General features: G+C 36.1%; 1 protein-coding gene across 1 annotated transcript in view; it reads left to right on the top strand.

The window, feature by feature from the left end:
• Nucleotides 1–21,569, top strand: part of FGD6 (FYVE, RhoGEF and PH domain containing 6) — a 166,397-nt gene extending 144,828 nt beyond the window's left edge. Inside the window, exons 15-21 of the mRNA XM_052000846.1 lie at nt 2,432–2,534; nt 3,010–3,156; nt 3,984–4,086; nt 6,501–6,628; nt 9,424–9,552; nt 11,703–11,851; nt 20,647–21,569. Of these exons, the coding sequence (XP_051856806.1) occupies nt 2,432–2,534; nt 3,010–3,156; nt 3,984–4,086; nt 6,501–6,628; nt 9,424–9,552; nt 11,703–11,851; nt 20,647–20,683 (796 nt within the window). The 3' untranslated portion in view covers nt 20,684–21,569. The remainder of the gene's footprint in view (nt 1–2,431; nt 2,535–3,009; nt 3,157–3,983; nt 4,087–6,500; nt 6,629–9,423; nt 9,553–11,702; nt 11,852–20,646) is intronic.
• The last annotated feature ends 1,253 nt before the right edge of the window (nt 21,570–22,822 follow it).

Genomic DNA, 22,822 nt, shown 5'->3' with positions numbered 1-22,822 from the left:
TCTAAAAGGGTGATAGTGATTTTTATTACATACTAAATTTAAAATAAACTTTAAAAAAAAGCACCTAAGCCATGTTCGTTTCTGTTTTGATTTATATATGGGACTGCTTGTTTGTGATAATTTAGTTCATCTTTTAAAAAGACATCCTTTTTTAAACTGATTTTTTTTTTTTTAGGTATTTGGAGTATCTTTTCTTAATTTGTACTTAAGGCATGGCTTTCATACTGTGGTTATGCTGAACTCCACCTTATTTAAAGCTAACTCACAGGCAAATCAAGACATCATCCTTGTGATGTCACTGGTCCTCTTTGAGAATTAAGGATGAACCACAACAGAGTTTTTTATCCATCCATCAAAGGTCTTAAACAGGGGAACAACTCCTGAAAAAAATGTTCCTATAAAGAGGGTTTAAATAGAAAACTTAAATGGGAGAAACAGACAAAAAAACCACCCACATCATCATCATCATCATCAAAGTCTTTGACTAGCCTTGATCAAGGTCTAGGGCCGCTAGATAAAAATTTTAAACTCTTAAAGTCATACAGAGAATAAATGGCAAAGCTGGGATTAGAATCTAGCTCCCAGCTAGACTTCAAATGCAATTCTCTTTCCATGCATCACACACCCTTGCAATTTTCAAGGTTCCTAGTATTCTGAATCTGAAACCATCAGGGTTTTAATATGTTTTGGAGGAGTTTAAAAAAAACTAACAAACTCACTTTATATTTTACTTTATTTCAGTTAACAAACAATTTTTTTTCTCTTTTCGACCCCCATTTTAAAAAGAAAAAGAAGAAAGTTTTTGTAATAAATCTGCATAATTAAGTAGAATAAATTTCTGTGTGGCCATGTCCAAAAATCTATCTCTTTCTGTCCTTTTTCAGCTCTCTGTCACAAGGAGCTTAAGCAGACTTCATTGTCCATTTTCTGGAACAGTGGTTGGTTATGGTATCAGGCAACACTCTCAAAAGTTTTAAAGTTGCATTTTGTTACAGTGTTATTTTAATTTTGTCAATTGTTCTGGTTCTACTTGCTTTGCTCTGCACCAGTTCATAAAAATCTAAGGAGAAATTTTGAGAAATTCTTTTTTATTGTGGCTCATAAATTTCCTTAGTTGAATAATACACACGCGCGCGCGCACACACATACACACACACACACGCACACACACACACACAGAGATAGATATTGTTGCATATATAAGTTGATTATTGAATGTGTGTATGTGTATGTAAATCAAATCAGTAATTCATGGCAGTTAGGTGGTGCTGTAGCATAGAGTTCCAGGTCTGAAATGAGGAAGAGGCGGGGGTCAAATCCAGATTTAGATGCTTAGTAGCTGGGCAAGTCACTTAACTTTGTTTTCTCATATGTAAAATGAGTTGGAAACGGAAACTTCTCCAGCATCCCTGCCAAGAAAACCCCAAATGGTGGGGTCATGATGACATGGCTGAAATGGCTGAAAAGTAACAACAACAATAATCTACAGCATACCTATTTCAGCATGAGTATTAGAAGAGACTGAGCAGTCAGATTACCTAGTCCTTTTTTTTTTTTTTTTTAAATAATTGAGACTACTGGGGTCCAAAAAAGAGATAGAATTGTAAATTTAGAGATAGTAAAGATGGTGACTGCCAGTGAATCCATCTCCCCCCATTCCCAGCACCCATTTTGTAAATCAAGAAACTGAGTCTCACAGAAGTTAAATGTCTTACCTAGAGTCATACAGATGCTAAGTGTCTGAGGGGCAGTTTAGACCCATATCTGGCTCCATATCCAGAACACTATCCAAGAGACTTGTTTGAGCTCATCCTACAGGGATCAGAGACTTTGAAACCAAGTCCTCTGACTGCATATTCCTTTGTTTTTTCACCTTTAGCCCAGCTGCCCCCCATTCATTATGTAGGGGATTATCCTTTATGGAAATAATCTTGTTTCTGAGTCCCAGCTCGAATCCCACCTTCTGCAAACTGCCATTTCAGTCACTTCCCTCAGATTTTATTTTTTTACATTTTATCTCCATCTGTTAAGAGTAGAAATTCTTTCCTAAGACAATGATTTTAAATTTTCTTTTTATACTTGCCCTCTACAAGGTACTTTGCTTGCATATAGTGAATACTTGATAAATACTTGACTGATTATTTGTAGGGGAGCTTGAAGTGTCCCTTTCAGTATTGAACTAGATTAATGTGATCACTTGGGACAAAATATCAAATGATGTTTGGTCATCAGAATAAAGACCATAATGTTCTATAAGCCCCTACTTTTAACTGGACATTATGCATCAGAGGTCATGCCTTCAGAAAGGGAGAAATGTCTTCAGCCCTTGGAGGATGGAAGAGAGTTCACTTTTGTGAGAAACTAATGTGATGATAAAGAAACAGATAAGAACTGACTTCTGGTTAATGGAGCCTCTCTCCTCTGCTTTCAGCTCTGCTACAGAAAGGGATGAATGGTTACAAGCAATCTCCCAGTCAATTGAAGAATACACCAAGAAGAAAATCACATTCTGTCCCTCCAAAAGTCTTGATGAGGTATAATGCTTTCCTTCTACTTTTTAAAATTGGCTAAAATGATTTTTAAAAAATTTTAATGGTTGTTTGATGCTCTTTTAAAAAAAATATTGTCCCAGCCTAGTGTTTCTCTCCCCATTTGAATCCATGGAGATATACCTTTTAGCTAATAATCTTAGTTAAACAAAAACAAATCAATATTTGATCGTGTCTAAAAACGTAATCATATCCCAAGAGCAGGAATCTACCAGACTTCTGAGAAGTAGGAAGAAGGCTTCTGATCATCATGAATTAGACTACTCATAGCATTCTTCAAAGTTGTAAAGTCTCATTTTCCTTTAAATGATTCTGGAATTTTTTTCTCCATAGAAATTTTCATCTTGTACAATTAAGTCTAGCAAGTGTGTCAGAGGTAATTTTCTTCTTTGATTGATGTGATCCTACAACTTCATGTCTTGAGTCTCTCTCTCTCTCTCTCTCTCTTTTTGTTTTGTAGACAGATACAGACAAGAAGGAAGAGATGAGTCCCTTGGGCTCCAAAGCTCCCATCTGGATTCCTGACACTAGAGCCACCATGTGCATGGTGTGTACGAGTGAATTCACACTCACCTGGAGGAGGCACCATTGTCGGGCCTGTGGCAAGGTAGAGCCAGAGCATCCTATTCTTCCTTTCAAGTCATATCCATTTTTAAAGGAAGCTTAAGATTTGGCAGGCATCTGAATTACCAGGGGCGATGGGGTATGATTTCTTAGGGTCCCAGGCAGTTCTCTAACATCAGTTGCAGATGAGCTAACTAGTTGCCCAGTAGATAGGGTTCCCATACCAGAAAAAGCTGGACCAAAAAATATTCTAAAAAAGAATTTGCATTTCATGTTATGTTCTAAAATATATTCGCACAAAACACCATTGTGCTGAAAAAATACTGAATCATGCTACAACAGCAGGGATGATATTAGGTAAATATTGAGAATAAAAAAAATCCTCTTTTGGGCCAGTATTTTTCTTCATGTAGCTTTGAACTACATATTTATATAACACTCTTTATAAATAGGAAAATATATGCCAATAATAATATTAATAGTACTAAATTGGTTACATGTGTATAGCACTTTACTTCCAAAATTCTTTTGTCTGTGCTCTCATTTAAGGATTGCAAGGAACTTATATATCATATACCTGTTATTCATATTATTATTATCATGTATATTGTTTTAGTCGATCCTTTCCACATTACAATGAGGAATTATCTCCATTTTACAAATGAGGAAACTGAGGCCCAAGTCTTTTTTGGGTGGGGGGAAGGAAAAGGAAGGAAGCAGTCAGAGTTTAAGTGACTTGCCTATTGTCACACAGTTATTAAATGTCTGGAACTAGATTTGAACTCAAGCCCTTTTGACTCCATCTAGCATACCACCTCACTGTCTCCTTAAGGTCTAACTCTTAAATTAATTTTTTAAATATATTTTCAGATTGTGTGTCAAGCTTGTTCATCTAATAAGTATGGCTTAGATTACCTGAAAAATCAGCCAGCAAGAGTCTGTGAACACTGTTTTAAAGAACTGCAGAAACTAGGTAATTAAAATTCACTTTGGCCTTTAGCCATTTGGTTTTGTTACCTGCTTTGCTCCTTCCTCAAGCCAGTGGTAGAAAAGCTTGCTTTTTAATCAGTGAAGATTAGTAATGTTGGCTATGGTTTGGGGGGGGAATAACCAGGAGTCCAATTTAATTAATTCTTTGCTTCCAAAATTCAGACTTAGTGTTCAACTCAAGGTAGGCTAGACCAAAATTTACCTTATTTTAGGGGACAAAGTTGGCTAAGCAGATAATAATGTAAATTAGAATGAGAAACATGAACAGATTAGGAATATAAAGAAAGAGGTCAAGGAGAATGTTTTATTTATTTTTTATTTATTTTTTATTTTTTAATAACTTTTTATTGATAGAACCCATGCCAGGGTAATTTTTTACAACATTATCCCTTGCATTCACTTCTGTTCCGATTTTTCCCCTCCCTCCCCCAGATGGCAAGCAATCCTTTACACATTGAATAGGTTACAGTATAAAGGAGAATGTTTTAAAGATTAATCATATAGAGAAAGATTGCAGAGAATATGGAGAGCATATAATATAATCTCTACTCAAGAAGTTGAAATGATTAATAATGGGCATATAAATTATTCTTTTCTGACCATTAATGCTTTTGCTAAAGGTAAATTTCTTGGTTGTTTTAGGGTCATAGACTACAGCTGGGAGGGACTTCACAGCCTTTGTTGTCCAACTCCTTTTATTTTACAGGCATGGAAACTGAGACTGAGAGAGGTGGGACTTGCCCCAGCTTACATAATTATTAAATATCAGAGGTGTGATTTCATCCCAAAGCTCCATATACAGTGTTTTTTCCCTCTTATTTTAGTTCCAATTCCACCAAAATATGATGAAATAGAATTTTTCTTAAAAACAAATTCTAAAATCACGTTGAAAGATCAGTTCTTGAAAATCTTGAAGTCTTTCTATGGTCAAAATTTATAATTTTCTTGTGGGATTTAGATACTATTAACTTTTAATGGAATGATTTTATCTTCTAAAAAAGCTTTTCTGATAGTCTATTTGTTTTGGTTTTCTTGAGAAGTACTTTTATTTAAAGCACCCAGTTTACAGGGAAAAGTTTCTCAATAAAAAAAGTAAAACCTTTTTAAAAAAACACTATTTCAGGGAAACCTCAACTATCATGAGGTTTTAAGTTCATTCAGCCACACAAAATATATTTTGCAGTTAGTTTCTCATCTCTGTAACCAGAAAAATTCTTTGGCTGAGAAAAGGTTTTTGGGTCTATTGTTTCATTACAGTCAGGTTTAAAATAGCTACCAGGATTTCCAGAGTAGCCAGCCTTTCTGGAGTCTGGATGTAGTTTATAGCTGCATTCCCGAAAGTTTTGTGGATTTATGCATAAAATGATTATCATTCTCCATGCTCTGAGGAATGGCCTTTTAAATATATGAAGAAAGAGGGCAGGGGACAGGAGGTAGGGTAGAACAAACCACATGACTCAGTAGTTTAATCCCTGCAATTTCATAAATAGGCAGTTTATTATTAATTATAAATAACCAATACCTCAGGTATACATTTCTTTTGTGCAGTAGATGGCTATTCGTTTTCCCAATTCTGGTCATTTTTCAATTGCTGTCCCCCAAACTTTCTCCCTCCTTACTCTTTTTAGCTTCTCATCTGAGTATCCATTGTAACCAGAGATGTTAACTCCCATTCCTGCCTCAGTTTTCCCCTCTGTTAAATTATGATCCTTCTCCATCTCTCTGTCCCTGACCCTGTCCCTTTGTGTCACTCTCTCTCTCTCTCCCTCTTGCTGTGAAGAAAGCGCTTTTGTGAATTTAAAAGCTCTGTGTGTGTGTGTGTGTGTGTGTGTGTGTGTGTGTGTGTGTCTACCTGTTAATTATTTTTCCAGAGGGCATGCTGAAAAGGGCAGCTCTAGGAGGTTTGGAACTAGAAAGAGATTGGAGGCAAATAAGAATGAGTTGAGTATGAGAGAAATGGTTAGGCAACTGGAGAAACAATTAGGGGCTTTTATAGAATGAGTACTTCCCCCAGTGTTTTAATGAGAATTGTTTATTTGTAAATCAGTCACAGCTTTCATTCCAGTAATTGCTTCTGGGGAAGTTTAAGGGTTCTGGTGGCTAGGAGTCTCCTGGAAGTGGAAGGAAATAGTTCTCTGGGGAAGAGCCAGAGGTGAGAGTGATCAGGAGGACACTTGATATATGAAAAGGATTTTACTCATCCCCTCTTTCAGGTGAATCATTCCTGCTGAGAGAGGTGCAATCTTATTTATCTTTCTATTACTCCCATCATAATATAATGCCTTGCACTTTGTAAGTGCCCAATAAATATTTGTTCAATGAATGTTGTTGAATTGATTACATACATGAATGGTCACGGTTAGCTCCATAAATTGTGCATGTTATGATTCTCTTTAGATCACCAGAATTCACCTAAGACTGGGTCTCCAGCAAATCACAAATCTCCATCAAGTGCCTTGTCTTCAGTCTTGCATAGTATTCCATCTGGAAGGAAACAAAAAAAAATCCCAGCTGCCCTTAAAGAAGTAAGTGTTGCCATTGAATTTGAAAACTTGCAAATATTGAATTATTAGTGCTTTTTGGGCCAAAAGACTGAAAGGAAGACTGGAACAAGGAGACACCAATAAGTTGGGCAGTATTGGAAATACTATGTCGAATTGGAAACAAACTATTTATAGTGGAGACTAATGACTTCATATTCCTTCGTCTAATTTAATTTTTCTTTGTATAAGTTTGTGGATCTTTTCCAAGTACATAATAATGCAAAATAACTTCTTTTTAAAAAATTCTGCAAAGGGAACATGGCAAATATGGAAACATGTTTAAAAGTATTATATAATCTATATGAAATTGCTTACTATCTTGGGAAAGAAAACATTTGGAATACAATATCTAACAAAAATCATTGTTGAAAACTGCCTTTACATGTAATGGAAAAATAAAATACTATCGAGAAAAAATTTTTTGAAAAAATCTGCAAAGAATGGTGCACGGGAAAGTCCACACGTGCAAAAGCTATTTAAGGGAACCTATAACAGCCCTACCTTAGAGCATCACCTAGTGGTATATGCAGAGAGTGCAGTGTTTGAAAGCAATCCTGGGAAGAAAATAGACATGGTGAGCTCACCCATTTGGCTTTCTGCTCTCAGTATCCAGGTGAGGCTGGTGTGTCCACAGAGAAAGGAAATCCCGTTCCTTCCCCATGATTTCACTGATATAATTCTTCTCTCTCCCGATACTCATTGCAGCTATCTAGCCCTGATTATATTGACTTTATGAGTCATCACGCCCAGGTATCTGATCATGGACTTCTCCTATCCAGCCATGATGGTTCCATCAGTTGCCATTCTCTTGCTCTGCCAGTTTGATGGGTCCTTGCACTATAGAGTGCCAGAATTTAGAGCAAAATGAGGCCATAATGATCATATAGATGTTGCAATCACCTCAATGGAAAGATGAGAAACCTAGGGCAATAAAGTGACTAACACAGGGTTAACGAGGTCACTTTTTTCCTCTCTCAGTATATTTACCTACATTCAGAATCCTCAAGATGTTTTCAAAGGAGCCTAATCTTAATTTTTTAACTTATAAATTAAAGTTTACAATATACTTTCTTAAAAACTAAATATTATAAATGTTGCTTGGGCCAACCCACTTCTTGTTGATTCATTTCAATCACAACCTGACTCTTCATGATCCTGTTTGCTATTTTCTTGGCAGAGATACTGCAGTGGTTTGCCATTTCCTTCTCTAGCACATTTTGCAGATGAGGAAACTGAGGCAAACAGGGTTAAGTGAATTAACCAGGGTCACACAGGTAGGAAGTATCTAAGGCTAGATTTGAACTCAGTTTTTCCTGACTGCAAACCTGTCACATGTTTAATGTGATATATTTAGAAAGTGTTGCAAAGATTGCTTCCAGTTAATTTGATTATATTTTTTCCAAAGCCTGGGAGTTGCTTAGGGATAAAAATCTAGAAAATGAAACTGGCAGCCACATAAAATAGTTTCCTTTGAGTTTCTAGGGAGTTGCCTGGCACTCTGAATGACTGCCCTGGATCATATAGCTAGTCATCAAAAAAGAGGTATTGAACCTAGATTCTTGGCCATGGCTAGTTGTCTGGTCATGCTGCCTCTCTTGACCTTCTAAGATCCTGGAGAGAATTTAAGTCCATGACTACTCCTTGAAATCTCCCAGATATGATTTAAAAACAACAACCACCTTTTGGTTTTGATTTTTTCCCTAACCATGTTCATGCTGAGATTTTATTCTAGCAGTGGATCTTAATTGAAAGATAAAAGACATTCTTTAAAATCTAAATAGTAACAGACTGAAGCTAATTTTTGCACCAAGTGAGATCTTCAAACTATGAGCCATCTTTGAAGATCTCCCTCAGAAATGTAGCTTAAAATGTGAATGTTCTGCTTTGGAACATTAGCTCCTGGTAGCTATAACAACCCTATTTTGGCAATGATATTTATATTGCATAGAGTGCTGTACTTGGAGTCAGGAAATCTTGGGTTAAAATTCTCTCTTTGATATTTGTTATGTGACACTGGACAATTATTCTTTGCAAGTGTTGTCCACTAAGTTATAGCTCTAGATCATAGAATGGTTTCTGTGAAGACCAAGTTAGCACCCTGGATATCTTAGAATCAGCCAGAGTCAGGATAAGCAAAAGTGCTTGGTCTTTATTCTTGGTCTTTAGAGGTAGGATTGAATTGGATGGAAGCAGAATCTCTGCTACCTTCCTTCTTCATCTCCTACCCAGAGTGATCTAGGCTAGTCTTACTCCACCCTCTAATTCTTCCCACAATTCTCTGTATACACCAAGTATCGAGCCAGCACAGGATAGTGGGAAGGGCCATTTTCCAAGGGTATGCTTATAGAGTATTGTCCAATCAGTAATTAGCCTTAAGTGCTCGATTGTCTGTTCTCAGTGCATCAACTCAGAGTTTCAGCCTTTTACAGGTTTCCTCAAAGATCACAGATCTCTGACATTCAGGTTGCCTGATTTACCTAATGGTGTATTTATTTTCCCATTCAAAGTTTGATAGTCATGATAATAATCACCACTCAGGACTTTAAAGTTTGATAAACTCTTTACATAGCTTATTTCATTTTATCCTGACAATGATGGTAAAATAGGTACTTCCATAACTCCCATTTTACAGATAAGGAAACTGAGGTTTGGAAATTAAATCACTTGCCTAAGGCCATGTCATACAGCATATTTCAAACCCAGAGTTCCATCTGTGATACTGCCTAGCTATCATTTAGTAACGGCTTAGTAACTGCCTTTCTGATTGATTCTTCCAGGTGTCCGCAAACACAGAAGACTCTACCATGAGCGGCTACTTGTACCGGTCAAAGGGCAGTAAGAAACCATGGAAACATTTTTGGTTTGTGATAAAAAATAAAGTGCTCTACACATACGCTGCAAGTGAGGTGAGAGGTTACTGCATTTCATGCTCAGATTTCAGTGCAATGGTGTAAAATGCTGATCAGTCTCTTAAGGAACTTCTTTAGAAAGAAAGTTTGAATGGGAAACTGTGAATACTATTTTGAATTCACAGGATCATGAACTTCCATTTAGAAGGGAACATAAAGGGAACAGTGAAGTGACCCCAGAGCACTAGGCCTGGAGTCAGGAAGATGAGTTCAAATCCAGCTTTAGACACTTCCTAACTATGTGATCCTGGGCGAGTTACTTGCTCATCTGAGACTTAATGAGATTAAGAGTCTTGCCCAAGATTATCCAAGTTATAAGTGGAAGAACTGGATTTAAACTTTATTTGAGAATCAAGCACACTTTCCAGATTCCTTCCACTATTTCTTGCTTCCACAGTAAAGCAAAGGATGAGATCTGAGAATCTTGTGCTGGTAAGATCTTAAAGTGATTTTTTTTTTTTTTTTAATTTGGAGAACTCTTACCAACCCAAATAATCTCAAGATGTGTTAGAAATTTCCCTTTCCACTAAATAAAGTGCTGCTTCTAGAATTGTGAGTGAATGACCAGCCATACATTGAACACTGCCAGAAAGATGGGAACATAAAGCTTTTAAGACTCCTTCCAGTTTTGCATGGATGATTGTGCAGCCCAAGCTTTCCTTAGAAATTGTCTCTTTGTCATACCCAAAGGCAGGCTACTTCATTGCAAGGTTTGAAACTTGAAACAACATGATATAAGCTATAAAGGAAAGGAGAGAATGCATGTGTAATTTTTTCCTTCTTCAAGTGCTTCTTTTAATAATAAATGGAATTGTTATCCTCTGGAAGAAATGAGCTTTATAAATCTTCTGTAGAAATTTAAGAAACATGACATTGCTCCTCCTAGCATGTAGTTTTGTGTTGTTTAATCATATCATCCCCAATTAGGTTTGACCTCTGAAATCTATGTGATTTCATTATCAGATCTTCTAATTCTTATTTCCTTATTCCTGTGGCCTTTTTTTTTTTTTAACTTATGAAGACAGTCCAACTAGTTCTAAATTATTGAAGGGTTACCAATTTAGGAGGCTACACAGCAAGTCATCACCATGGTCAGTGCTTCCATTACTCCTGTGTCCTGATCAACTTAGCCATTCTAAGAGATTATATGAGGTATTGAGAAAAGCAGCAAATCAGGAATTGGAAAAAAATTGATCCTCAATTTGACTCCTGGTAATCATTTGCTGTGTAACCTTGAGTGGTCTTCACATGCTTCATTAGATACCTCTCTAACACAGAGCAGTGACCAGAGCTGGGGGGAACCCCCAGCAGAATGGGCTCAGTGGCTATCTTAAGAGCTTGTTTAGACATTGAAGAAGCCGAGGGCATCCACCGCATCCCTTGGTCATCCTAGTTGCCCTGATTGTTGTCTTGCCACCGGATTTCTATGAGTCTGGAAGAGAGAGTTAAACTGATGACTTTTGAGCAGTTCTGCCTCATTTAATCCAATTCATGTATGTATCAAGACATCACCCTATGATATCATCAGTCTTCTTTGAAAATGAAAAATAGACAAAAACTTCTAGCACATCACTTTTGTGACCCTTACCTATCTCATCTGTTAAGTGGAGTCAAAGCAATTGTGTCTCTTTCCCAAAGATGGTTCTGGGAAGTAAACAAATTTTAATGAGTGTCAAAGTTCTTGAAAAATTATAATGTGAATAGCCAATAGTGAACAAAACCAACAAAAATCATATGCAGAAGAAGGAAGAGACTTGTTTTGCTTGGTCCTTTAAGGAATGATTGGTAGAAATCAAAAGGCAATTAATTTAAGCTTGATGTAAGGAAAAACTTTCCAACAATTAGAGCTGGTTTTTCCAAATTGGCACCAGATGCACCAGATTATTCCCTTTTATTGGAGTTTCTTTAGTATCTAGGTTTTGCATAACACCTTGTTAAGTAAGTCACAGGGAGAGGAGATTTGGTTTCAGGTACTGTTTGGACTGGGTAGGCTGTGATGCACTTACTATTTCTGAAATTCTGGGATATTTTTGTGGGAATGATTGTGGTTCAGAGTCATCTATAATTTCAAAACAAAATGTGTCCTTAAAAAAAAAAAACAGAATATTATACCATTTCTAATACTGGTGCATGTATTTTAAAACTAGGATGTTGCAGCCTTAGAAAGTCAGCCATTATTGGGATTCACTGTTACTGAAGTTCAAGATGAAAATTCACAGTCCAGAGTATTCCAACTACTGCATAAAAACGTCCTGTTTTACATGTTCAAAGCAGATGATGCTCATTCAGCTCAAAAGTAAGTCACTTAAAAATGCCATTTTTTTTTTTGCTACCAAATATATAATTTATTGTTTGTCTCTTTACTTGACTATTTTATTTTTATTTTTAAAAAGTATTTTATTTTTTAAAAGTATTTTTCCCTAAGTATATGTAAAGAAAATTTTTAACATTCACAAAATAATGTTTTGACTTCCATATTCTTTCCTTCCCTCCTTTTCCCCATCCCAGATATGGTAAGCAGTAAACATTTTGATACATGTTCTGCACTTGTTTAAAATAATTAAAAATACCCATGAGCCTTTCTAAGACTAAAGGTGCAGAGGATGGGCCAGTCAGCTTTGGTAGAGAGTCTCCTCATCTGGAAATTGCTCTGTTAGTGAAATCCAAGGTCTAGTTCTTGTTCTCCCTTTAATATAGGGGAGCTAATAGATTATAGATGAGATACTACAGTCTAATCCTCTCATTTTTGCTGATGGGAATTCTTTTTTTTTTTTTTTTTATTTATTTAATAATAACTTTGTTTTGACAGAATCCATGCCAGGATAATTTTTACACAGCATTATCCCTTGCAATCACTTATATTTCGTTTTTTCCCCTCCCTCCCTCCCCCCCCCCCCCCAAGATGGCAAGCAGTCCTATATATGTTAAATATGTTGCAGTATATCCTAGATACAATACATATTTGCAAAACCGAACAGTTCTCCCGCTGCACAGGGAGAATTGGATTCAGAAGGTAAAAATAACTCAGGAAGAAAATAAAAAATCAAATAGTTCACATTCATTTCCCAGTGTTCCTTCTTTGGGTGTAGCTGTTTCTATCCATCATTTATCCAATGAAACTCAGTTAAGTCTCTTTGTCAGAGAAATCCACTTCCATCAGAATACATCCTCATACAATATCGTTGTCGAAGTGTATAATGATCTCCTGGTTCTGCTCATTTCACTTAGCATCAGTCCATGTAGGTCTCTCCAAGCCTCTCTGTATTCATCCTGCTGGTCATTCCTTACAGAGCAATAATATTCCATAACATTCATATACCACAATTTACCCAGCCATTCTCCAATTGATGGGCATCCATTCATTTTCCAGCTTCTAGCCACTACAAACAGGGCTGCTACAAACATTTTGGCACATACAGGTCCCTTTCCCTTTTTTAGTATCTCTTTGGGGTATAAGCCCAATAGAAACACTGCTGGATCAAAGGGTATGCACAGTTTGATAACTTTTTGGGCATAATTCCAGATTGCTCTCCAGAATGGCTGGATTCGTTCATAACTCCACCAACAATGCATCAGTGTCCCCGTTTTCCCGCATCCCCTCCAACATTCATCATTATTTTTTCCTGTCATCTTAGCCAATCTGACAGGTGTGTAGTGATATCTCAGAGTTGTCTTAATTTGCATTTCTCTGATCAATAGTGATTTGGAACACTCTTTCATGTGAGTGGTAATAGTTTCAGTTTCTTCATCTGAAAATTGTCTGTTCATATCCTTTGACCATTTATCAATTGGAGAATGGCTTGATTTCTTATAAATTTGAGTCAGTTCTCTATATATTTTGGAAATGAGGCCTTTATCAGAACCTTTAATTGTAAAGATGTTTTCCCAGTTTGTTGCTTCCCTACTATGCTGATGGGAATTCTGACTCTTATTAAGTGGCTTAGAATAAAAGAGGTCATTGTATTATAGATTTAGATTACAGATATAGATTATAGATTTAGAGGGACCTCAATGGCCATATACTGCAACCTCCTCACTTTACCAAACAAGACATCGAGGCCTAGAGAAGCAGAGCAATGACTTTATTGATATCACACCAGTAATAAGCATCAGAGACAAGGTTTGAATGCAGATCTCTCACTTCAAAGCCAGTGGACTTTCCAAAGGGACTAAATGTTTTTCTAAAATGGGAGTATTAGCAAAATGGCTTATTATTAATAATAGCTAAAAAAAAGTCTGAGGCTGGATTGAACTCAGGTCTTCCTGACTCCAGGGCCAGTGCTCTGTCCACCTAGATATCCCAGTCTAACTTAAAAAAAAAAAAAAAGTATTAATTTAAAAGAGGCATCATGGAAAGGCAGAAATAAAATGGGGCCTCATGGTTCCAAAGGCCTGGATTCAAGAATTGTATCTGGCACATATATGATTGTATAATGAGGGACACATCAGTAGCTGCTCTCTATTAACTTAGTTACTAATCTGTTTCAAATGGAAAAGTTAGCTTAAAAATGCACAGATGAGAATAAAAGGAAGCACTGATGATTTTTTTTGAGGGGAAAACTTATAGAATTTATTTACTTTTTTTGGGGGAAATTGAATAAAATGGGGTTCCTGGTTTCACAGAGAGAATCCTCTTATGTTTTGCTCTTTATTGAGTTTTAAAAATAAAATGGAAATAGACAAGACAAACTTTGCTCAGAAGCTGTTTTAAAGGAGAGGAATGAGAATCTGGGAGACTTGGAAGAACCCAAAGGGTGTTCAAAATTAGATGGTGCTAGCCAAGATCTTTTGTCCACACATGACCTCAGAAAAAGCAGCATGTGGCAGCTCCCGCTGACGGGAAGGGAAGCTGGGGCCTGTTTTGACCTCTCTTACGTCAAGGGCAAGAATCTTTGCCCTCAACATTCCAAGGCTTTGGCGAACTAAGGATCCCCTTGTGCCAAGGAACAGCAAGAGTTTCAACAGCTGCTTACTTACTTGTCTCATTGGCAAGAAGGTCAGTCACATTAAGAAGGCCCCTGTGCTGTCAGCAGGGATAGGCTTAACGGGGGGAAGCCAACCTAGTTTTTGATGGTTATGACTTTTGAGGTCTTTCTTCAATGACTTTACTAGTGAAATTAGGGGGGAGTCCTGCCCTTGAAAGCATGTCCTCTGTTAATATGCATGCCTCGATGGAGAGATAACATAAGACCTTCTGAGCAGGCCAGCTCCTTGTGACTCTTAATTCATAATAAGGTTTGTTTTGGCCTCATAAAACAATTGAATTATTTTTTATAATAAGCATTCCTTTCTCTGAATTCTTGGTAAGAAGAAAAGTTCAATAGAGTTTATAGATTTTTTAAAAGATGAGTAGAAAGAAGAGTTTTTAGTATATGGAATATTATTAATTAATTAAGCCGGTTAAAAGTGATAATAATTACAACAATAGCGTTAACTTGAATGCTTTAATATTTGTAACGTGTTTTACATACATTAGCTCATTTGGTCCTCACAAAAACCCTGTGAAGTCTGTTACTATGAAATACAGAAACTGAAGACTCATGTTAGACAAACTTTTATTTATTAACAAGACATACATGTGCAGAAGCAAACCAGGCTTATTGTGATTGAGATTCTTGGTTTCTTATTGGTGGAAAGGATTGGAAGGCAATGAGGTGTCTGAGAAAATTTGTGACACTCCTTAAGTTGGATGACAATCGAGAGGGAGAGTAATCTTGAGTCCATGTCCCAAGAAATTGTCTAGTCCATGAAAAATCTTCTCTTGGACATCCTGAAATAGTGCCTTGCCCATCGGGCAGTTCTGAAGGGGGCTTCTGGAAAATTTGCTTCTCTGATTCTAGGTCACTTTCAGAGATTCCTAGGTAATTTGCTAAAATCTGCCAGTAATGAAACTTGAATTTAGTGCAACTTTCTAAATTTGGTTTTCTGATGACGAATTCACGTGATGAAAACCAGCTTATGCTTTATGATTCTGATCCTAGTAACAGCAGAGTTATAAGGAGAATATAAAAAAATTAAGAACCATAATTAACTTGAAATGAGAGAATTTTAGTTTTTATATACCTCTGTTTCACTCTTTACCTAAACTTTGTCCCTAATACTATCAATAGATTGAATAAAAAAATTCCTGAGAACCTGACTTGGAAGATGTATTCTTGTCTCTTAAAATAATAAGCCCGATTTAAAAAATAGGAAAATAATTTCACTTTATTTACAATTATCAGTACAATTTTAAATTTTAAATCAAATTTTGAGAATTCATTAGTAAAACATTTTCAAGGCCTATATATCCCATTAGGGCTGTATGTGTATGTATTTCCTATTTCTTAGAGAAGAAAATCTGATCTGTTTTCTTTCTCAACATTTACTTCTCCATTTAATTAGAAAACTTATTAAATTTTTTTTCTCATCTTCCCCTTCTCCCTCCCTCCCATCTCTCACCTCCTCCACCATGAGGCTATTATCCTCATGTATTCTGGAAGAATTAGATACTTCAAGGACCTAATTCTATACATGAAAATATAACTGTTAGCAAGTGCATGGCAAGCCAACTAATTAATTTACTTAGTTGCTTATGATATAGAACTGACTACAAATTTAGATTGAAAAACAATAACATCTTTCCTCTTGCATCCTATTATAGTAACTTGGAGATGTTTTAGTATAGCATTGACAAAACTTTGACTTTTTACTTGGCCCTGATTTTTAACTTTTTTTTTTTTTTTGCTATGATAGGAAATATAGGGACATGATTATGATGATATCAAGACTGTCCCTAACCTAACATATACAATAACTGGGGGGACACTCCCTTAGCACTTAGCCAATTATGTAGAAACGTTCCACATTATTAACAGGGTATCAAAATCAGGCTCAGAATTAACCAGGTGAGAAAATTTCCTGTTCATATTTCTCTGTAAATGAGACCACTGTATAATATAGCTTTAGAACAGATTTCACCAAATCAAATTTGGATTTGTAATCCCTAATGGTAATATGTAAATCCTACATTTTCCCGAGGGCTCACTGTTTTCAGCTAGCTAATTTTTTTTTTAAATAACTTTTTATTGACAGAACCTGTGTGAGGATAATTTTTTACAACATTATCCCTTGCACTCATTTCTGTTTTGATTTTCCCCTCCCTCCCTCCACCCCCTACCCCAGAGGGCAAGCAGTCCTATACATGTTAAATATGTCATAGTATAGATACAATATATGTGTGCAGAACCGAATGGTTCTCTTGTTGCACAGGGAGAATTTGATTCAGAAAGTAGAAATAACCTGGGAAGAAAAACAAAATGCAAACAGTTTACATTCATTTCCCAGTGTTCTTTCTTTGGGTGTAGCTGCTTCTGTCCATCCTTGATCAATTGAAACTGAGTTAGATCTTCTCTTTGTCGAAGAGATCCACTTCCATCAGAATACATCCTCATACAGTATCGTTGTTGAGATATATAATGATCTCCTGGTTCTGCTCATTTCCCTTAGCATCAGTTCATGTAAGTCTCTCCAAGCTTCTCTGTATTCATCCTGCTGGTCATTTCTTATGGAACAATAATATTCCATAACATTCATATAACACAATTTCAGATAGCTAATGTTAAAAAAAAATTGTGGTGGCATTCCCAGTTTCCCCTTACTGTTTTCTATAGTTGTTTTAAAATTACTCAAAGGGCCAAATCAATTTCTTTTGTTTTCTCAACCTAACCTAACCTGACTTGGATATTTATAAGATTATAATTATGAGGTGGGAAACTCACCTTAACCTGGTCTTTTCAGTTGTAATTCTAAGAAATTCAAAAAGGATAAGGCATGTAGGCAGGAAAAGCTAGTTATTAAAAATGAAAAAGAATGCTGTATATATGCTTCTGTATTTTCCATATCACAAAAAACAACCAAATAAGTTTTCTTATATCCTTATCTGAATGAAATAAGAACCCTCCCTCAAACTTCTCTCTTCAAAATTTCTAAACCCTTTACTTTCAAGCTGTCAGTTTAAACAGACTACATCTTAACTTTCTACCCATTTCTTATCCCTGTTTGCTCAGTTTTTTTCCTTCCTGTCTTTATTAAAGTCTTTCAAAACTGTGCACCTGTTCTGTTTCTATGACTTCTGATTTGACACTTAATATCTTTCATTTACTTAATTCCTTTGGTTTTTATTTCCTAATCATATCCCAGACTATCTTCCTTTACAATTTAGCACAAGTTTTTACAACATAAAAACAAATAATTGCAAGAGTGTTGCCTTTGGGGGTTCTCAGAACCCTAGAAATACACATTCCCTTCCAGTACCTTTTGGTGACTTTGCTTTTAGTTTAGCTGAACAATTACATTCTATTATTCACAGAAGAAAATACAGTGGTAACACTGAAACAAGATAATATAATTGAGACACCTGGTGGACAGGATTTGGAGGCACTGAAGAGAGAGGGAGAAGGAGAGAATTTTACTTTTTAAGTTGCTTCCTAATTTAAACAGGCATCTTTCTTTTCATGATCAAAAAAGTTAATAGTAGCAATTGTCAAATTTAAACTGCCAACCCATTATTACTCTCTTTTATTTAATCAGTGAAATTGCTTTCCTTTCTTGCACTAAAACAATAAATCTCTCACTTTCCAGGGAAGAGTGATAAAAGATCTACACACTGTTTCCATATACTTTTCACAAAGTTTTATTCTTATTTTTCCTTAAAACAAATTCTGCAGAATCTGCACTAAGATATTTTAACCACAATTTGGAAGTTTACAGTAGAGAAGTTATATTTATCATAGATTTAGTCTCTAATAATTTAACAATGCCATAAATTTCTGCGTAGTGGGTAGAAAATTGTCTTTCATTTTTGTTTTTATCTTTACAATGTTTAACCTGGCTTAGAGGGTGTGTGTGTGTGAGTGTGTGTGTGTGTGTGTGTGTGTGTGTGTGTGTGACTGAGACTGAGAGAGAGCGAGTGCACACAAAAAGTAAAGACAGTGACTATCGTTTGAAGACTTTGAAAGTTTCTCATTTTTTTCCCTTTCACTGATCAGATCACAGGAAGCAGTTAGTTTGATTTACCAAGACACAAATATAGACAAGAGAATAGGACAGACATGTAGAATTAGAAAGATTGCAACCACAAGTATTCTTAAAGCCTTTAATTTGCAGTAGTTAAAAATCCCTTCTTCAGGCCAAATTCGGGACTTATCAAGATTCTTATATGTCTTAGGCCAATCTTGACTAATTTAAGAGCTCTAATCTTAGTCATGCCTTTCTGACTGAGGAGTCTCCCCTGTTCCCAGTCCATTAAGAATTTCCCCAAAGGGATGTCCATTGACTTATTAAGAGTTAGTCCCCAAAGTACCCTCATTAGGAGAATCTTTAATTATGGAGGTCTGAAAATAGAAATTTGATCAGTGTATCCTAGGGAGTACTTCAGCTGGAAGTCCAGTTGTTACATGGAGTTTTGAAGTCTCAGTCCCTTTGTGGTCACCATAATTGTTAAAGTGGATTAAAAAAAAACTGAGTATTTATATCTAGACAATCACTTACTTATTTACAGAGACAATTTGGGTCCAAGGCTGTCAGTAGTTAAGGACATTTCTACACAGTGAATGTTCATTTGAAGGAAATGAAAAGCAAGAAAAACAGGATAATGGGATTGAGATGCCTGATTTTGTATTGGTGGAGGAGATTAGGAGGCAATGAGGTGAGAGGGAGAAAGAGTAGTTTTGTTACATTCCTTAAATTAAGGTGACATTTAGAAGGGAGAGTAATCTTGTGACTTCTCCAAAATTAGGTAAGTTCCAAGAAGTTGAAACTTAACATCACAAAATAGTAGGTAAGGGTAAAATAGTAGGTAAGATTTTAGTGTCACAGAGAAGTGCTATTATTACCCTATTTTATAGATGAGGACAGAAAGGCAAGGGACCCATAATCTCTGCCTCCCAGTAGCAGTAATAGAGTGGTGGGGATGAAAGTGGGATTATAGATGTCATCTCCATCAGTCTGTTACATTTGGATGCCTCACTTAAATACTCCAACTTGAATGCAATTCTGAACATGTAAGTTCAAGTTTGTTTAATGTCTTCAGGTTTGTTTTTATTTTTTATTTTTATTTTTCTGCAAGGCAGTTGGGGCTAAGCCACTTGCCTGGAGTCACATAATTAGTAAGTGTCAAGTTTCTAAGGCTGGATTTGCACTCAGTTCCTCTTGACTTCAGGGTCAGTGCTGTATCTATTGTGCCATCTAATTGTCCCAAGATTATCTTTCAAAGGCTTTACTTTTCCAGTGTTTTTTTCTGTGTTCACCAGATTTTCTCACAAAACACACTGAGCAGTGCTGTTCACATTGCTTCTCATTGCTTTTCTCCCAGATATTTCCTTTTGTATCCCATCCCAATTCAGCAAAATTGAGAATATATGCTTTTTAAAAATCCTATCTCTACTACCACACTAATTGCAAAAGAAAATTCTGACAGGAATTGTTACTGATAACGTATTATTTATTGATTTAAAAAATCAATCTTTGCCTTAATATAGCAGCAAGATAGAAGTGACTTTGTTCATGCCTTTGGAAGAAAGACTTTTGAGCTTTTGAGATCATAGATTACACCTGGAAGCAACTTAGAGGTGCAGTTCAAACCTCTGATTTTACAGTAAGGAAGATGAGATGTCTGGAAAGATTCATGGTAACATTCAGAAGGTAGCATATTAGAAATAATAGTCTCTTATATTTTACAAATTGTCTATATTCAAGGCAACTCCATATATATATCTTCTCTAGGCCAAAAGTGAATAAACCGTACTATCCTTAATGGATTGAATGCTGTATTTAGAGTAAAAAGACCTAGTTTCAAGTCCTGACACTTGAAAGATCTGTATGACTTAGGCATAACCTCAGAAACTCAGTTTCCTCCTCTGTACAATGGGGTTAATATCACTAGCACCTGCCACACAGAAGTTGTTATAAGGTTCACATGTAAAGTATTTTATAGAACTAAACGTGTGTTATATAAATGTTAGCTATCTTCATTCTTGTTATTATGAATCACATGCAACTGAAATATATATTGCAAAATCATATCTAAGGATTTTTTTTTCTTTTCATTAGGTGGATAGAAGCATTTCAAGAAGGCACAGTGCTGTAGCACCATCTGCTTCATCTCTTTTTGATGCTTCCAGAGAACTAGAATTTCATCAGAACTCATAAAATACAGTAAAAAGATTATTAACATAATCACGCACTGCCAAGAGAAAATCCACCTCAGTTGTATGTTTATCTGATTTAGGAAATTCTTTTAGTCATGTTAATATTTTTTTAAAAGAGATTGTACACTTGTTAGGGTTTTTTTTTCATACAAATGTTATTTATTAAATTTTTGTTGTTTACTTTATGGTTAGAATTATTTCTGAGGCTCACACTGAATTCCAAAGTGTCCTTGTCTTCAGGAGAATAGATAACATATCAGAAGTGTACTATAGCATCAACTATTGTGACACAGCCCTTGATGTTTCCTTCTGTTGCTTTTAGTAATAACACTTTGACCAGCAGACATTCTTTGTATCCAAAGTTTGTCTGTCAGCATTGGTTTTCTGTGTTGCTTAATTTAGAAATAGTGAATATTTTTAAATGGCTAAAGAAAAAGACGTGCAACATTAGTCTCAATAATCCCAAATATATCTTTATGTTTTATAATGGGGAGGAAACATCCCAACAACATATAGCCAAGCTTCTACCTCAGGGACACTCTGGGATTAAGTTCCAGTAAGTAATCTAAATAACAAAACTACTTCCGTCTGTCCTGGCCTTCTGTTTTAAGTGGGGAAGGGATACAGATACAGTCAGAGCCGGATAACCACAAGATAAAGAAGGCTAATTTTTTCTTAGTGAACTGTGAGAATTTAAATTTAAATTTAAATGTGGAATTTGCAATCCTGAAGTTAACACTTTAGAAAAGTTTTCTTAACCAGATGTACAAACAAAATCAACCCAGATGCTTTAAAATAAAGGTCATACTCTGCTAATACAGCCTATCAGCACAGCTTTCAGTCTTTTCTTAAATGAAAAAAACATTTTTCAGGGTCTGAAATTCTTAAGAAGAAAGGCATATCTGAAGTGATTTATGTGAAAACAAAAGGGATCAATAAAACTTCTTAAAAGAGAAGATGGGTAGTTAAAGAATTTATCTCTACTTATGAGAAAAGCAAAACATTGCATAGGGTGCCAATGGCACTTGTGTGATTAGAGCTGGCAAGAGTTCAGAATCTAGATTGATGTCACAAGCAAATGTTGTGTTAAAGGTCATATTGGTCCTCAAAGAATTTATGAATTTTAACTGAAATGACCATATCAAGAAAGCATGGAGTCTTTGCCAAACTTCACCGAACTACACTATTGGTCTTTTTTTTTTTTTTTTAATAGTTTACACTTTTCAATATGATTTTGTTTTTTAATTATGTTCAACTATTCACAACCCCATTTGGGGTGTTCTTGGCAAAGATACTGGAGTAATTTGCCATTTCTTCTCTGCTCATTTTACAGATGAAGAAACTGCGGCAAACAGGATTAAGTGACTTGTCCAGGGTCACGCATCTAGTAAATGTCTAAGACCAGATTTGAATTCAGGTCCTCCTGACTTCAGACCCAGTGATCTGTTTATTAAGCCACCTTTAATATGACACCTAAAAAGAAACTTTATCACTAAGTGGAACCAGTATCTTGGTCCTTTCTCCCTCCCCCAAACTCATCATCACCACCATGATGGTGGAACAACCTTGGAAAGTAGCAAGAGGAAAAAATGGAATTATTACATGCCCCACATACTGCAGAGCCCTTCTTTCCCACCCCACCCCCCTTTCTTTCTCTTTATAGAGAGAAATCCTCCTATGAGGAGACGCAGGAATTTCCCATTTCTTCTCATGAAGATGTTCTTCTGGACGAGAGGGTTTTTTTTACCCTTTGCTGTGGGGTCCCTTTTCTTTGTCCTTGCTCACGGAGCACCCCGGGCAGTCTTCTGAGACCAGTTTTTCCAGCTTGAATTCTGCTTGGCAAACATTTCAAGTCCTTCTGCCTCTGTCACACGCTAGACCAGCGTAGTAAATCCTTAAATATCCTCAGATGAATTAAGAGAAAGGGAACCGATAATACTGATATCATATGATTTGCCATCTAGGGCCAGAAAAGACCTTTAAGCCAGCTAGTTCAATCTTGTCATTTTATAGATAAATGAAACTGAGACCCAGCAAGCCTCTTAGATGGGTGACATAGTCTGGATTTGAAGCCATGT

Source organism: Antechinus flavipes, chromosome 5, assembly GCF_016432865.1.
Source record: "Antechinus flavipes isolate AdamAnt ecotype Samford, QLD, Australia chromosome 5, AdamAnt_v2, whole genome shotgun sequence".
NCBI lineage: Eukaryota > Metazoa > Chordata > Mammalia > Dasyuromorphia > Dasyuridae > Antechinus > Antechinus flavipes.
Note: the sequence above shows the minus strand (reverse complement) of the source record. Positions and strands in the feature narration are given on the sequence as shown.